Source organism: Eutrigla gurnardus (assembly GCF_963514095.1).
Source record: "Eutrigla gurnardus genome assembly, chromosome: 15".
In the NCBI taxonomy this organism is placed as follows: Eukaryota; Metazoa; Chordata; class Actinopteri; order Perciformes; family Triglidae; genus Eutrigla; species Eutrigla gurnardus.
The window spans coordinates 23,561,947-23,579,423 of record NC_139938.1 but is presented as its reverse complement, the minus strand read 5'-3'; the positions used below and the strand labels follow the sequence as shown (position 1 = coordinate 23,579,423).

At 42.2% G+C, this 17,477-nt stretch overlaps 2 protein-coding genes across 3 annotated transcripts; both read left to right on the top strand.

The window, feature by feature from the left end:
* Positions 1-431: 431 nt before the first annotated feature.
* On the top strand, positions 432-7,730 carry mepcea (methylphosphate capping enzyme a). 2 transcript variants are annotated; one of them, XM_084029445.1, is made up of 5 exons: positions 432-746; positions 1,337-3,206; positions 4,877-5,095; positions 5,197-5,320; positions 5,411-7,730. In XM_084029445.1, the coding sequence occupies exons 2-5, from the start codon at positions 1,395-1,397 to the stop codon at positions 5,443-5,445; spliced, it is 2,190 nt and encodes a 729-aa protein (XP_083885571.1). In that variant the 5' UTR covers positions 432-746; positions 1,337-1,394; the 3' UTR covers positions 5,446-7,730. The 2 variants fall into 2 exon arrangements, with proteins under 2 accessions (XP_083885571.1, XP_083885572.1); XM_084029446.1 differs by lacking the exon at positions 432-746 and adding an exon at positions 750-872.
* A 5,436-nt stretch (positions 7,731-13,166) lies between these two features.
* spag7 (sperm associated antigen 7) lies at positions 13,167-17,455 on the top strand. The gene is made up of 7 exons (XM_084028661.1): positions 13,167-13,314; positions 14,456-14,523; positions 15,050-15,138; positions 15,234-15,318; positions 15,413-15,502; positions 16,180-16,336; positions 16,441-17,455. The coding sequence occupies exons 1-7, from the start codon at positions 13,230-13,232 to the stop codon at positions 16,554-16,556; spliced, it is 690 nt and encodes a 229-aa protein (XP_083884787.1). The 5' UTR covers positions 13,167-13,229; the 3' UTR covers positions 16,557-17,455.
* Positions 17,456-17,477: the final 22 nt, after the last annotated feature.

Here is a 17,477-nt window from a genome sequence, read left to right as displayed (position 1 = left end):
TTATCTTAATTGAAAAATATAATTAGAAAGAAAGTGTGTTACCCTGCAACACAAACACGAATTGTACGTCTGTGGGCCTACTCGTAGATAGACACAGCAATGCACTACATTTTTGTGTTTCAAAATCTATTAAAACAACAGTAACCACAATGCAATCCGGTGTTATGATGAGTGGATCGGTAATTTATCGAGAGAAAAAAATGCTAAACATTAATTATTTCACGGGATTTGCCGCTTTTCTCTGTTAAATTATTCCACAAATAATTTTGATAATAATTGACTTACTAATCGATAGGGTAGATAATCGGGCTTAATGTTTACTAGCACGGGGCTCATTATCATATCGACGGAGCTCTCCTCCCAGTCGGAGCTCTCCGCCCCAGTCATCTTGGACTACAGCTCGGAGCCCGGATGCGCCGCCATGCCGACTCTATCAGCGAATGGAATAATTTATTCACCTACATGCCCGACGCTGGGCGACTAGGAGTTCGCGGAAGAAAGTCGACGAGACAGTTCGGGAGACGGAGCCTCGTGAGGCGGACGGACGAACACGGGACGGACGAGCACGGCGTCGACAGGAGCGTTTGCGCCGCTTGCCACCGTTGTATTGATGTAGGGACACTTGAGTGCTAGCTACGCTAACGTTAGCTCGAGCGCGAGAGGGAGAGCGAGAAGGAGGGAGGGGGAGAGAGAGAGAGTGTGCGCGCGGCAGTGACGGTCCGGCCGGAGGCGGGGAGAGCCGAGAGGTGAGACTGTTACTTTGATGGTGACTACACTGTTGACTGTACGCGTATAGGTGGCCATCTGCTAGATGGTATCGCTGTCGTCCATGTGACTCGTTCTTACGGGGGTTCATGCAGCGGCGTATTGAGGTGGGTGCGTGACATGTTGTCTAATAGCGGCTCTTTTATGGAGCGGAACGTTTAGTCGACGTTTCAGTCTTGTTTGGCCCGCGATAGAGAAGCTAGGAGCTAGCTTGCTAACTAGATAACTGTCCAACACAGGGACCCCCCCCGTAAACTTCCCTGAGTAGTGGGTAAACACGCTTCAGACGTGTCATGTTGGCATGACGTCAGCCACAGACACTCTGCATCTAAAACGAGAGACTTTTTGTTATTATTGTTAAACTATGTCAAGAATTGAATTGAAAGTGAAGGGTCAACTATTTATTGACCACAACGTGCACTTCAACTGACACTTTTTTAAGGGCCCTGGGTTTCTCTGACGTCATTCTGAGTTACTTTTTATTGCAGCAATAAGGATGTATCTCATTTTACGTAACATTTTTTACTGTACTTAAAAGGATTTGTAATTCAATTTATTTATTTTTTTACAGATCTTTTTCAGATCCAGAAAAACGTCCATGCCTCCATCGGCCCTGACAACCCAAAAACATGTCTGTTGACGAGGATACTGTAAAAACTGGCAGTCCACAGGCCAGCTCGACTTCATCTCTGCAGCTCACAGAATGTACCGGAGGTTACGGCAATATATCTGTGATGGTCGAAGGTACCGCCGCTACCCCTGATTTCGCAGCCGCCTGTCCAGTGTCGGCCATGGAAGCCTCACCAAAACACTCTGGCACAACGGATGCGCTTACCCACTCGGACGATGCTGGAGCCAGAGGGAATGAGGATAACATCAGTCGCAGGAACAGCTTTCATCATTCCAAACAGCCGCAGCAAACGAAACTAACAAAGCGCCGCAACACAGCAGCAAACCTTAGTTTCAAGCATCCCACGTCTGGCAAGAGGAGACGCAGGGCTAATTCTGAGAGTGACTCCGTCCTGCCTACCAACTTCCTCCTGGGTGGGAACATTTTTGATCCACTGAATCTTAACAGCCTGCTGGATGAGGAGGTCAATAAGGCTCTCAATGCAGAGACACCCAAATCCTCACCGCTGCCGGCAAAGAGTCGAGACCCCGTGGAGATTCTCATCCCCAGAGACATCACGGATCCACTGAACCTGAACAGCGGGATAGCAGGCAGTAGCTTTTTGGTGTCCCCCTTTAAAAGTGGTGGCAGGAAGAGACACCGCAACAGACACCATGGGGGAGGGGGAGGAGTTGGGGGTGGGGGTGGCATTTCATCCGCACAGATCAACCTCTCAGAATCAGGAAAAAGCGACGTTAAAACTAGCTCCTCCACATCGCTTCCAGGTATGTTAGCGTCATGTTCTGCACTAGATGTCTCCAAAGAGTCCAACAGTTGCTCAAGTGCCACAGGGGATTCCCACGAGCACTCGGCTGACAACTCGGGTGGCTGCAAGGAGGAGATGTCATCTGCATCTATAGAGGATTCCACATCCTCCATATCAGGGGCAGCAAACCAGCACACAAGCAGACGCAAGCGTAGACGCAACTCTGGCAAAATGGAGCTCCCTGTGACCCATTCTACGCCTATTGGAAGGTCAGGATTTGGAGAGAGGGGTTTTGGTACAGGGGGATCAAGAAATTCTCAGTCCTTTCACACACCAAGGACTGGTTCCAAAAACTGGCCAGGTGGTCGCCAGTACCAGCAGCCCCACAACCAGTCAAAGGAGCAGCAGCAGAAGAAGAAGTTCCAGTATGGGAACTACAACAAGTATTACGGCTACCGCAACCCAGGCGCCAGTGAAGACTCACGGGTACGTGTGCTTCGTCCGGAATGGTTTGAAGGTAAAGATGTTTTGGATCTGGGGTGCAACTCGGGCCACCTCACACTCTATATTGCCAAAATGCTAAGACCTGCCCGCATACTGGGCCTGGACATTGACAGTGGTCTGGTACATGCAGCACGTAAAAACATCAGACATTATCTGTCTGAACTGCAGACCCGAGAGGCCAGGCATGCGATGCAAGAGAAAAAGAGCACTAAGCAGGAGGAGAGGAATGGAAACCAGAGTCACACGGGTTCAGACGAGAAGCACAATGAAGCCGAGAGCAGGGATGAAAACGGGAAGCCAGTGAAAGGAGAAAGTGGCCCTGCAGATGCTGGAAACGGCAATGACTCCTGTCACATAGATGAGGCAGGGACCCAGAGGCAAGATGGCAAAACAGAGGAAATGGAGCAGGAAGATTGTGATTCACCCCCCACTGATCACTCTGTGAGCTGCTCTTTTCCTGTGTCCCTACGGATCTCCAGGGGGCCGATTGCTGCACCTCCGCTAACGGAAACATCCACCACGCGGCCCGGAGAGTTCCCCTCAAATGTGTCCTTCATTAAGGTACGATGGCATTCTCTTTGTGAACATTTGGTGGCAGCATGAATGTGGTTCCCATGTTATTGCACCTTGGGATCCTAGAACAAGGTCAAAATGAATAATAATGAATATATACATTCATTAAAATGATGGTAGCAGCATGATGTAAAAAAAAAAATGCCCGTTGTATAACAAAAGCAGCCAAAAACACTTATTTGGAGAGAAGCTGCATGTTATGGGAAACTAACAAGAGGACTTGACATAAATTGTCTGACCACATATTCTCTCTGGCCTACAAAGTACAGTAGATCTTTTGGGACATTGATATGTATTTGTATGATTGGATTTGTTATTCACAAATGTTATTCATATTTTTTCTAATATTTTGGAATCAATTAGAATTTTTTTTTCTTGTTTACCAAAAGCTAATCTGCTTCTACTCAAGAGGACACAAGTTTCTCCCCTCTTATAAGATAATACAGATATCTAGAGCAATTATGTTGGCCTGAATCCTGTAAGGTTAGATGCGTTTTAATTAGGAAGCATAGCATCAATTTATCTTCACTCTTATGTTTTTGTGTCTATTCCACACCTCATTGTGTGCGTTTCCAATCGATGCTCACTTTTTCCTGAAGCTGCAGTGATTTTAAGAACTGAAAGAGAGAGCAGTAAAGGGGAAGCAGTCTGTTTTTTTCGCCAGGTTGACGTTGCAGTGTGGGAATTAGGGATAATGGCAGTGTAGCCCAGAGTTTAACTGTAGATGAGTGCAAAGCCGGGGCCCCCACAGCCAGTACAATACACAATGGATTTGAGGGAGAAATGTCAAACTGACTTGTATTTGGTTGACAAATCTACCCTGGTATCAACCTACCCATTGGCACTACCTCCTCGGCCCACTAGATGGCGCTCTGAGCCCCCCCCCAGTAGTTAAGAACGACTACATACAGGTGTTTTAATAGGCTCAGGTATAACGGCTGTAGGATTCACTTTTAACTCAAATATAGCTGCTCTGGTAACTTATGCTGTAGCAAATAACCCAGGCTAGGTGGGGTCTAATGTACGTCTTAGTGCTATCTATCCTCCAGCAGTCAGACCAGACCCCACCTTTTATATCTCTGTTCTTCTGTCCTGTCTTCTTCTGTTCTATCTCATCTCTATGCTCACCAGTCATGTTTATCATCCCGCGTATCTTCATATCTGAGAAGTGTGAGACATTTGCATTTTTATTTGATAATCAATTATTACAAATCAAATGGTTTCTCAGAGCAGCATTCAAATCTGGTGGTTATTCTTTGTTTATGTTTCCTAGCCTTGCCACCAGCCTGTATTAGGAGATCTCTTTAGTCTTTAGTGAGTTAGTATCACACATACAAATGCATGCATTATTTAAGATGCATTTTATATTTTTGTAAATTGCAGGATGCATTTAAAAAGTGTACTAATAGCCACTCAGTGTTTGGTCTTTTGCTGTAAGCATTATTTTTTTCAGGTCAATCCGTCCATTCTTGTTAACATGATAAGAGTGATGAAAATGTCACACAAATGTCCACATGGACTCAGGGCTGGCTGACTCGACTTTGGAGGTCACGGTGACTTTGGGGGGGTTACTTTATTCTGGCCACAGTGCTGAGTAGAACTAAATGGTTTCTCTATCAAGGCCATGTTTTCCTCACCGCACCTCTTCTCTCCTTCAGGCCAATTATGTACTGGAGAATGATGATCTTCTTTTGACTCAGCGGCCAGAGTATGACGTGATCATGTGCCTGAGCGTTACCAAATGGGTTCACCTGAACTGGGGAGACAGTGGCCTCAAGCGGCTCTTCAAGAGAGTCTACAGACATCTCCGTCCTGGAGGCATGTTCATCCTGGAGCCCCAGCCCTGGGAGTCGTATGTGAGGAGGAAGAAGCTGACGGTAAGACACTGAGATGACAGACCAGGCCCACGAGGGATTTGAAAGCTCGGTTTGCTCGGCTGAGACATAAGAAAAACATTTTTTCCCCTTTCATTTGACAGGATAATATTAGCAGGAATTTTCACAGCATCCGCCTCAGACCTGAGCAGTTCTCATCATACCTTACAACAGAGGTGGGCTTCACCAGTTCGGAGCACCTTGGGGCCCCCAAGTGTTCAATAAGAGGTAATGCACTCATTTTCAAAACAAATGCATGCATTACATGTTATTCACCGCAGTAACTTCATGTCATTTCCAACCCCCCCATTATAACAGGTTTTCAGAGGCCAATCTACTTATTTCACAAATGACCGCTCCTGTCTTGAAGATCATTGAATGTGAGTAGCCTAAACCACCACCAAACATACGAGCTGCCCTGGACTGCAAGGAATCAGCAAAGTCCTGAACTCCAGAGTTTCAGATGCTGACGACGAAATTCAGAAAGGACAATGGGACCAAAAGTGGAATTAATTTTGTAAAGATGAGATCTGTCAAGAAGAGGCACCTGTCAGAATCCTCTGTGACTGCTTTCTTAAAAAGGCTGGAGTGAACTCAGATAGGACTCCACAGTGTATAACCCGGAGACGAGCATCACAGCTTGGCCGGACTGGAAGAGGTGCTCATCTGATAATTTACTTGGACTAGCCTAGTGCTAATGCTCTCGTTTGATGCACGGCCGTAACATGTTTTTGCAAATCTTTGGCCATGTGTCTTTACTTGTTAACTTTGTTCTGTGCCACCACATCACCATACATCATGCATATTAGGGTTGGGGTGATGGGCTGGACTTTTCCCATTCACTACATTAGCTCCATGTGACAGCTGAGTGGTGCACTTGCAAAACTGCAGTACATCGCTGGATTACAAAGCCATTTAACAGATTAAACTGACATGAAAAAGCCACAATGAAGTGCAGGTAATGTGCATTATGCTGTGTAGGACACTACTGCTGCAGCCGCCATATTAATGTACATCTTTTAGTGAATTTAAAACAGTCCAACACATTCCATCTTGCATGGATTCAGTCTGTCACAAACAGCTAATGTATTCGACCCATTTCCCAACCCTGATATGTTGTTGGTTTTGTCATTATTTTTTGCAAAATAGCCCTAAGAGTTGAATGAACTTTAATCTGTTACCAAGCTGTGTAAATGACATGAAAAAATTGCACAAACATGAGATGCTATGAAGTGATTAGTGCTTGTCTGAGAGTGATGAGAATGGTGCACTCAAAACAGCCAAAACATTAAAAAAACACATCCTGTGGAATAGTGAATGCTTACCCAGCACACAGCCACAGTTAGTCTACTTTCTTTCTCTTTTCCTTCAAACTTACAGTTCCTTTAAAAGCCATGATGAATGACAGACATCAAATATTAGATTCTGTCGTTATAACATGGGGAAGTGCAGTTTTAGCAGGCCTACTACCACTGGGAAGAGCACTTGGTATTGGACCTCAAACCTTATGTTTGCTCAAATGTTAAATAGGCAAGCTCAAAATCAGGTGCGTATTTTCTAGAAATTATTTTTTGGCTGTTTCGAATGTAAACCTGAGAGTTTGGACTGTTTTTAGGAAGCAACAAATCACTTCATGGGTTCTTTAAGCCTTTTCGATGCTCCATCCTAATGACGGGGCTCGGCTCAAGACAATTCAGCACACAGACCAAGGACTATTTTGCAAGGTAGATCTTTAGTGTGCAGTGATCTATTTTTAATGACGGTTAAGCCATAGCCCTACCTTAGATGTTGTCTACGATGTCTACAATAGCTGAGAGCATAATTCAGTGTAAAATATAAGGCAGAGAGGCCTGTCATTAGAGATTTAAAGCATCTTCAATGCTTAGTAAATCACTACTGGACAGGCGTTAATTCAAACAGCATCAGGATTACTTTCTAGCTTTTGAGTTGGACTGAGTTTCTGTAAGGATGAACAACAATGAGTAGAAAATAGATATGTTACTAAAATTATTGTAACGTATCCATTTACATTTTTTTTTTTACAAAATTGAAATTGAAAATGAATATGCTGTTTGTATTGAAGCGCTGCCAAAATATTTTATGTGTCTTTTGCTCTTGAATTTAACGATATATGCCATCATCATCTTCTTCAGCCTAATGAGGACAGTTATTAGATTCAGTCTTTGAGCTCATTTTACTGGTGTGCACTGAGCGCCGCTCACCTCCAACCTTTCATTCTAAGTGACCGGGACTGAAACTCTTCCTTCTTCTGGGACTTCCTCAATGACAGCATTTGGCATACTAGAGTAGGAGATGATGGAGAAGATGGACGATGTGTTTCTATTTTAGTATGTGATCGATGTAAATAAGTTTGCAGAAATTTGTTTTACTGTTGTCAATATTGAGTTCATTACTGCTTTTGTCATTTTCCAGTGGATTTGTTTTGTGTTTTCAAATGTTGCTGCCAATTTGTGAGTGAGTCAGAGTTTGTGTCCTAAAGCGGACCGCTAATCTAGATCTGTAACAACAAATGAATATGTACATTGCAAAGCTCTGATGTGTTTGCTTTGTTCTCTCCTGGCAGGCACATGGATTGTTAGATTCGCTCTTTATTTTTTTATAAACTGTTTGAAAAGAGTGTCGTTGTCAATGCACTCTCATTTCACTCTGTTCGACATGTTACAGACATTTCCTTCAAAACGGAAAAGATTTGAACGCGTTTTCCATCAAACTTTTTACAACATGTTGTAGCTTCAGGTGACGTTTTGAATCGGAACAGAATTGGCTTCGACCTCGGTTGGCCCCTCAGACACGGGGCACCAAATCACACCTTTGTCCTAAGCTAAGACAATCACATTCTCAGGCTTAGATCTTCAGAATCCTGCTGTTTTTAGAGGACAGTTTACACTTTGCATTAACAAAAGTCTTCCTTCTTGGGTATTTTATTTGGGGAACCAAATTGTTAAAACTAGTTTGCTTTGCCACCAATGTGAAAGATTGCACCTTATAGTCTCAGCAGCAGCAGCTTCAGATTTGATCCCAACAGGCCTGACTTAAGTCTAGGTACCCGAGCTAAAGCATGTCTTTGCTGGAGATGTGAAATTGCATGGCGCCGTATTGAGTGCTGTGTGCATTATTGCACTCCCCTTGATGTGGATTACAAGTTGTGCAAAGTTATTACTTTAATTGAAATTTAATTGCACCGAAATAGGGTGTTAGAGCCCTCGTTTCAACTGGATGAATGCCGCTGAGAAATATTACTTATTATTTCAAATTCATGACGCTCAGATCTTTTGTTTTCTTCAATATTTGCTCTTCGAAATCACAAAGAAATCAAATCAATACCATATTACTGGAATGGGTTTTATAGTGCAGGGTGAAACATTAAGTAAATCATAGGTGGCGTTTGAATGCAAACCATTTCCGGTCCAGGTTTTCATTTTGTAAAGAAAGTCAAAAGTAAATTTGAAGTTAAATTGCAGTGAATAATTGCAGTGAATAATTAAATCCAAGAAATGAATTCAATGAATCAGAGCATTTGGTTGTCTGGCTTTTTGTGGAGAGAAAACGACTATTCTGGATTTTATTTAACATTGTATGCAAATAATTTAGTAATTCTGCAGAGCAATTTTCTGGGATGGCTCATTCTTAAAACCTGTAGATACAACCTGGCTTAAATTTTGAGCAGCATTAGCAATGAAATATTTCTAAGATATATTTTGTCAGGAACACAACAAAGCCATGACAAAACAACGGTTGCGCTTTGCTTCTCATTTATTAGACGTTTTCTAAGATGAAAGCACATTAACTTGTTCTACAAATGCGGTGAGATCGTTAAAACTGGATGTTTTTTCTAGCACAAACATGCATAAACTCACTACTATTTTTAGTGGCGCTGAAATTCTCATCTTCATGCTGAATTTGCACTGATACGACTCGAGGACATTAAACTAGTCTAGTACTTTTATTGCAGTTCAAGTTGATGTTTTACATGTACCTAACTTTGCTAGAATCAGTTTCTGAAAAAAAAAACAACTGTTGGAATAAAATGCCCCCTCTGTCAGGGAAGCTTTTAATTTTCATGCCTCTGAACAACAAGATATATGAATGTTTCTCTGTGTTTAACATGTTAACTGATTAAAAAGTGGTTCCAGATTTGGTGGTTCAATATTTGTTTATGCAGAATCGCATAAGGTAACTCAACTGAAATGTAGTTTTTGGAAGACGGTACACACAGTTGGGTGTAGACTACACTTTAAATGTAGTTTTTGTTCCAATTACACAGATCTTTAATGTGTTGATGTGGTACCTTTTTCAAGGTGTCTTTATTACCCCTGAGGGGCAAATTGTAATGCAGCCAGCAGAACTAAACACCACAACCTGCACGATATGATATAATAAATCGTGAACAATGGCTGTGGTCCACCCATAGGTGTTCTTATTGAGCTGAGTGTTAACGGGTTAGTAACCTAGTTTGAAGGAAACGTTGTTAAAAATAAATCCATCCCTTTCATCTGGAGGAGGTCAAGTTTGATATTTATGTGGGGAAAGGCAAAGGCATGACACAACCTGTACATTTATAATACAAGTCAATACAGCAGCATCCCAATGATGGCTTTTATTGCATTAAAATGATGGAGAAATGCTAAAATAATACATGTATACTGTATACTTAATGTATATAATGCAGAACAGGTTTAACATTAACATTTATTTTTCACAGTCAAGACAAAATGTCAGACGTGTGATTAACTCAAATGAATAATTTCTTGTTAATTGTTTTATTTTGGTAAGACACTGAAACTTGAGGAAGTGCACCCGTCACCATGACTGCACTGTTAAAGATCACTAGAGTTTCCTCTGAGACCAATGATAAAGTGCCTGTGGCATCTTCAAACCCTAAGTCCTCTGCAGGGATACGGGTCTATACTGTTAGAAATAAAATACATTTATCCTGTTAAATCTTTCTGTTTGAAGCTGTCAGCTTTGTGAAGACAGACGGCCTCATGTAAACAGGTTGGTGGTGGGTTACCCCTTTGTAGTTTGGTCACGCTGCACCGTCTGAATAGCACAAAGATTGCACTCGGATGACAATGCAGGGCACAATACAGCGGCCCGTGTTTACAAATAGCATCCATGCCTTTAACACCTAGTAGCCCGGACCGGCCGTCAACCATCTTCAGATCCTCGTTCACTCTGCTACAACATTCAGTCACCAGTCAATGAAAATGTTAGTTAGTTATTCATAGTTAGTTGTCAGTATTTAATGTGTCCAGTTATGGTGTTCCATTTGTTTTCAGCTGACAGTCGTGGCACTTCCTAAAAAACCAAACATTTTAAAACAAAGCCAAAGTTCATCCACAATGTGACAATGAATTTGCTTTGCAATGGTGACGGGTGGGTATGGACGTCTGTTCCAGACGGTGTGGTCCAGACAGGCAGAATGGTGAGATAACATAAACACAGACAAAAGACAGAACACTTCATTCACAAAAGCTCTATTCCATCGCAGCTATTTGGGTCAGTCACTTGACCATCATTGTGTCCCGCCGGTAACAGCGCTGAGCGAAAGCATGCCAGACCCGACTCAGACTGCTTTCCATGCTGTTATTTCTCTAAGGTCAAGCCAAGTGGGGTAATGAGGTGCAGAGCTGGCGTTAACGCTATATTTTCTGTTTTCCACATGTAAATTCAAAGAATTACTTTGCATTATACTTGCAACGGTATAATTAAAAGTGATGTGATGAGTATCCTAACTAAAAATCAACAAACCAAAACATTAGTCATTTCATTTTCATGAGTTTATTGGCAGCACTGCATTTCAGAGGACTGACTTAAGGCTTAATTAATTATATTTAATTAAATGTGAGGCACAGGATGAGCTGTGTAAAGAAAATCCACTTCAAACACACTTTGTCCGATTCCACTGCATGTTTCAAGTCAGAGGGGGGCTGATCGAGGGTAAAGTTGTGAAAATGGTTTATCCAGAGGAACACCGTCAGCTTCCAGGATCAAAGATGTCCGCCGTCCTGCTGGTGGATGCAGGTGCTAAGACCGGACAGCACAGCACCTGAAGAATGAGCACAGTACCACTTCAGGTCACCTTACAATTACCCATCATCAAGTAAAAAACATCTTACAGTTTTATGCACAGTTCCACTTCATGATCTTAGCAGTCCTACCTGTATCGTCGAGGGCAACCGTGATGACCAACGATGTACTCCTGAGCATAGCAGAACCGTCTGCAGAGTCCTCTATACCCACAGGTCCAGTACTGCATTTCTGGATCGTTGCCTGTAGATGATTATTTAAAAAAAAAAAAGAAAATCACATTTTCTTGATGAATATAACCTGTTGACCTTTTCTGTGAATCTGTAATCACAATAACGATGGTTAAGAAGTTGTGACGTCATCATTGAATCTTTCTTTTTCTACTTCTTCTTCCAGAGCCACGCAAACAAGCTGAGTAATGAGCCCCAGTGTAGTTTTTACCATATGCTTGATTTGATCTCACACAGTAAGAAAATGGGTGTATCCATTGCTTACCCTCCCCGACTGCAAGCATCAGGAGAAGCACAAGGAGAACCAAGCTCAGTCCCTTCATGTTTGGGTACCAATAAGCTTTCAGACACTGTTGTTGACAGGCTGATGCTGCATTTATACAGCATTTCGACCACGGGGGAGGAGTCCGTTGTGCTCTGTCCAAATCACAATAACAAAGTATCGCTGAATGATGGCAGTCTGAGGGCTGGAGGTCAGGACTATCAGCTTACTCAGCTTAGTCGACAGCTGCAGCTTCTTGAGAATTTAAGATTGCTTTTTAGGCATTTAACAAAGAACCACACTGTCATTTCCTGTGTCCAGGGTGCAAAACGTTTATTCAAATCAACCTGCTCTGTGATTTACTGTAAACCATCTGTAGGCTACTATTCACCAACACAGACATCTGAATGGAAAAAGGGAGAGTTTTTTTTGGTATTGTACTTACATAGACCCCCTAGTACCACAAAGGACTCCTTCAAAAGTACAAGCCCTCCAAAAGCTATAATTATAGGTGAAATACGAACTAATCTGTTTTGTTTTAGACACAGTAAGCAGTACAATTCTGTGTGTCCTGCTGCTCTTTCAGGGCTGTCCTCTGTTCGACCACTGCTCTGCCCACATCTGAATATGGCAGTAGTTCATGTGTTATTGCTGATGCCATGAAAATACAATCAAACAGCACAAAACACGCGGCTCCAGTGACACAGGGGAGGATTGTTAACAAAACAATAACAACACAAGGCACAGACACACAGACATGTGCTTGTGTAGCATGCCCCCTAGTGCTTATGTAAAGGTGTATGCTTCTTTATTCTCTCCCTCACACACGTGTAGTAATAAACCACCTTAAAGGGACACAGCATGACATACTGTAAACATGTGGTGAATGACTAAGTAAAACATTAAATGTTGATTCAAAGCTACTATGGATAACATTGTGTGCTGTGCATTTAATCAATTTGAATCTCATAGTTGAGCTTCAAAAGGGTCGAAAGCCATTCTGTCCATAATGTATTGCTTCAATACCACAATGAAAAAATTATATATTACAAGTACAACACCTGCATTCAACAGGTAACACGAGTAATATGGGGGAACCAATAACCACTGTATTAAACGTATTGGAGTATATTCCTGTATCAAGTAAAGTAGAAGTAGCCTTCGTCAATGTTGTACTTTAGTACACTACTTCAGTAAATACATTCTACTCATTCACGTGCCATCACTGGTCAATACAACCTTCTTTTGGCACACGAGGTGGCGACAAATATTTGTACATGCAGGACTCCCAACACAGCGAAGAAAAACTCTGGTCGTTTGCGCCTGCGCAGTCCTGTCCAGCTGCAGGGCGGTAAGACCCGCCCTGTTTGAGGCGGTGGCGATTGGTTAAGGTTAGGCATTGACCTCGTGTAGTTCGGATAAGGAAAGCCCATTGGTCAGGACGTAAGACCTGAGCAAATCAAATCACTGCTACCTCGGCGGCACTGTCGCCTGGCCAATCCTAGCGCTTGAAAGCTACACGGGGGCGGGTCTTGCCAAGGAGAGCAGTGTTCATAACAACGCCAGTCCGTGCGGTGTGCCCTATCATTCCAAGATGGCGGACCTTCTAGGCTCAATCTTAAACTCGATGGAAAAGCCTCCAACAGTCGGCGACCAGGAAAGCCGACGAAAGGCTCGAGGTACATCCTATTTGCCTACATAACGGCTCGTTTTGCGTTGGTTTGAAGCGGTCACAATTGATAGGATGAGGGACTTAAATGTGGGTGTTAAAAAACGAGACGGAGAGCGCATTCCTGCTGCTGCCATTGGCCAGTTGAGACTTCAAGTAAGCACGGTGGGGTCCGCCGTTAGCACCGCCTCTACGGAACAAGCAGCCCCCTCTCGTGTCCCCGCAGACCGCCACAGACCCGAGGTCAGAGTCTGGACGAGCGATGGGGAACCGATTCACTATCCAGCACCAGTATGGTTCACTGGTGCTCACACGCTGTTCACAAACAGTCACCTGCTCAAAACAACCAGCCCCGGTTTAGCTGCTGCAGCTTCCCGGATGTTGACGTCGAAAACAAACCACCTCTTAGCATTCATTAGTGCTCTGCCTGTTAGATATTAAAAGATTGTCATTTCAATTCATGATCAGCTTTAGCTCCCTTTTCTCTCTGCCATTTAATTTTTTCTCTTTAATTGTAATCTTTGCCGTTATCTCAGGCTATGGGGATATTTTTACTAGATGAAGGAAATAATTGTGGATAAAATTCCCTGTTTTTGATGAATTCTATACCGTATGTATTTAAAAGTTACTGAAAGCTTCCTTTGAGACTTTCAGGGTTACAGAAAAGCGTTTATGTCCATTTTGTAGCGCGTTATATTATATATTATATTATATTATATTTATTTTCTTGTACATCAAGTGTAAATTGTATTGTAACACTGTCACTGGAGTGGAGTGTTGCTGCAATAAACAGCTTTAAGTTGCTGTGAAGACATAACCACAAGACGGCGGTGATTTAAAAAATAAAAAAGGCGCCATATACGATTCATTAACTGTTATGAGTATGCTTACCAATAAAACATCTGAGAATGTGAAACACATGCAACAAATAACGGGATTGAGTCACTGTGCTTGCCTTTGAATGATCCAGAAATGTGGTTTTTACAGGAAGTGTGTCACTCTATTAGCCTTTCTGTGACTTCAGTGTTTAGACATATAAGCAGGCCGATTGTAAGACTATGTGATCTGTGTTTACAACGGAAACTTTAAACGCTGTCAGACACAAACAAGCCAAATGAAAATGCACATTTTCTGTCCTTTTTGTTTTTAAGAGCAAGCAGCAAGACTCAAGAAGATGGAGGAAAATGAGAAACGGAAGAAAGCTGAATTCAGGAAAAAGGTGAGAGCATATATGTGTGGCATCTAATACACATTGATTATACATACAATAAAGGGGGGCTTTATTAGGCATTGCCACTACAATCTAATGCAAACCAATTACACCAGCTCTGCCATAAATTCTACCTTTTGCTTTTGTTTCTTTGGTGTAAATTAAATTATGTTTGTTACTGAGGTCATAGGTAAAGGTGGGGTTTTACTGGACTACATTACTGCCAGGTAGATTTATTTTTTGTCCTTTTGCATTTACATACAGAAGAGGCAGACTATAAGAAGCACCTCGATATAACTTTATTATATTATTATTATATCTTTACCTATGACATCTACGCTAAAACATGTGATTGGACCTCTATCACAATGTCAACAGCATTACAGGCCTCATATAAATAGACTTATGACGGAACAGTTGCATTACATTTGTAGTACCAATAATAAAGCAGCCATGCAGAGTACCTCTGGCCCAGAGCTCCTGGGGTTTACATCACAAATCACACAGACTGACTCTCCCGATTTCCCTTGTTTAGATGGAGAAAGAAGTGTCTGATTTCATACAAGACAGCTTACAGCAGAAACGAAAATACAATCCGATGGGGAAGATTGAAAGGAGTATATTGTGAGTAGTTACTTCAGATAATCACAATAAGTTCCTTTTTATGTGAGAAACAAGACGTGTTGTGAATGTCCATGTTATTCCTTCCTGTCTCAAAGGCATGATGTTGCAGAAGTGGCTGGTCTGACTTCTTTTTCTTTCGGGGAGGACGAGGAGAGCCGTTATGTCATGCTTTTCAAGAAGGTCAGAATACTGAACCTTAATGCAGTGTTTTATATATATATATATTAAACGAATGTGGGGAAATTAGACTCATTTCCACCTGGTGTTGTTGCAGGAGTTCGCTCCGTCAGATGAGGAGCTGGAAGCCTATCGCAAAGGGGAGGAGTGGGACCCCAAAGTGGCAGAGCAGCGGCGCAGACTAAAAGTAGGACTGCATGATGTTTTTTGTTTTTCACTCTTTCAGACTTGTGTCTAAATAATCACCACAATCACTCTAAAGTCACGGGGGCAGTCTTACTAGATCGGAACAAGTGATCGCTTTCAACTTGAAAGGGCCTATTTTAAATTGTTGGCTCCACATTTTTTACGAGTCTCTTGCAAAAGTATTCACCATTAAAAAAGATTTAATTAAAAAAGGCTTTGCCATGAAGCCCCTCAATACGATCTGGTGCTACCAATTACCTTGAGAAGTCACAAAATGCATTAAATAAAGTCCACCTGTGTCCAATCTAAGTGTGACATGATCATAAAGCACCATTAAATCCATTATTACAAAATGGAAATAATACGATACACAACAAACCTGCCAAGGGAGGACCAGTACCCACGGATCAGGCTGCATATCGGTGGGAATGTTTTGATTCTGATACCTTCAATTCCAAATATTTATGATTCTTATTATTTTTAATCAGAGTGGCAACCAAAAGTAGCAGCTCGTAAGGCAGATTTAGGGGGAACAGGTGTGTGTAAATATAAATTTAGATCTTACATTGCCAAGTAACACCTGGAATGCATCTCACATTGCTGCTTGAAGATATCTAACTAAGTATGAGGGCTTATCCTGGCATCGTCTCCTAACTTTTTCTTTCCTCTTCTCTGCAGGAACAGGCTGCGTTGGAAGAAACCGCATCCAGTCAGAAAAAGGCGCCAGAAACGTGTCCCAACTCCAACTACAGAGACAAGTACAGTCACCTGATTGGCACCTCGGCTGCAAAGGATGCAGCACATACACTAGAGGCCAACAGTGCTTATGGCTGCGGTGAGTAAATGATGGCTGCATCGCTTTACCTCACTGAAACTCACATAAAAGTTCTCATTCTGCCTCTTCGTTTTACTCATTGTGTTGATATCTTCCTTTCTTAGTGCCGGTGGCCAATAAGAGGGACACTCGCTCCATAGAGGAAGCCATGAATGAAATCAGAGCAAAGAAACGGCAGAAGCAAGAGGGTGACTCAGGCGCACACAGCAGCACTTCATGAGTCTTTCCTCTCCGTTGTATTCTGTGTGCAGGCGTGTGTGCGTGTGGGCATGTGGCCGCATTAGTATGTCTGCGTGCATGGTGTAATTCATCCTATAATGCAATATCTTGTACTTCAGACATTTTAAAAGTATACCGGTAACTTATATGACAGGCATTGTATCCAGTACCTATACCATTGACTTAGACAGTGCTGAAATCATGAAATCCTGTTTAGTGGAGGATGCTCAGGGGAGTCTGGTCCAGGAGGTGGATTGCTGTACATGTTTAATATTTTCTTGTGAAATCAATAATCAAGCGTCCCACACACATGATTGGACCCTATACAGTATGAGAAGCTCGTTATTGAGTTAAAAAATAACGTGTCTGGGTGTTAGGCTACTTAAAAGCATCCGATATCTTTGGGCAACATTTTTGGAGAACATTTTTGGCAGTGTTCAATGTTTGAGGCAGATGTGCATTTACAGCCCTGAGACATTTTTATAATAAAAATAGATCATTTAGAGTGGCCAGGCCACGTTTTTAGGAATCGGGCTGAAAAGTAATTGTTTTAAATATCTAGTGCAGCTTTTAAAAGGGAAACAAGAATGCCGTCTAACGACCAGCTTTTGGTTTCGTTTTGGGAGGTTTTATCTTCGTCTCAACCTGTTCTCAGATGTTTGTGAAGTTGAAATCTCATTTTACAAAGTGTTGTTAAATTGTTACTCCAAACTAAGCATTTTATTATGAAGCCGCATGATGGCTTGCAAACGTGTCAGACTCATCGGTGGAGGAATCTTGGTGACATCTCTTTTGTTATTATCATCAAGTATGTTTCTTGGCATCTTGATGTCTATTTTAACCTGATTGCACTGTTTTATCCCCATGTGTGTTAATAAATGGAAAACAGTATTAACTCGATACGTTGCCCTTTTTTTTTTCA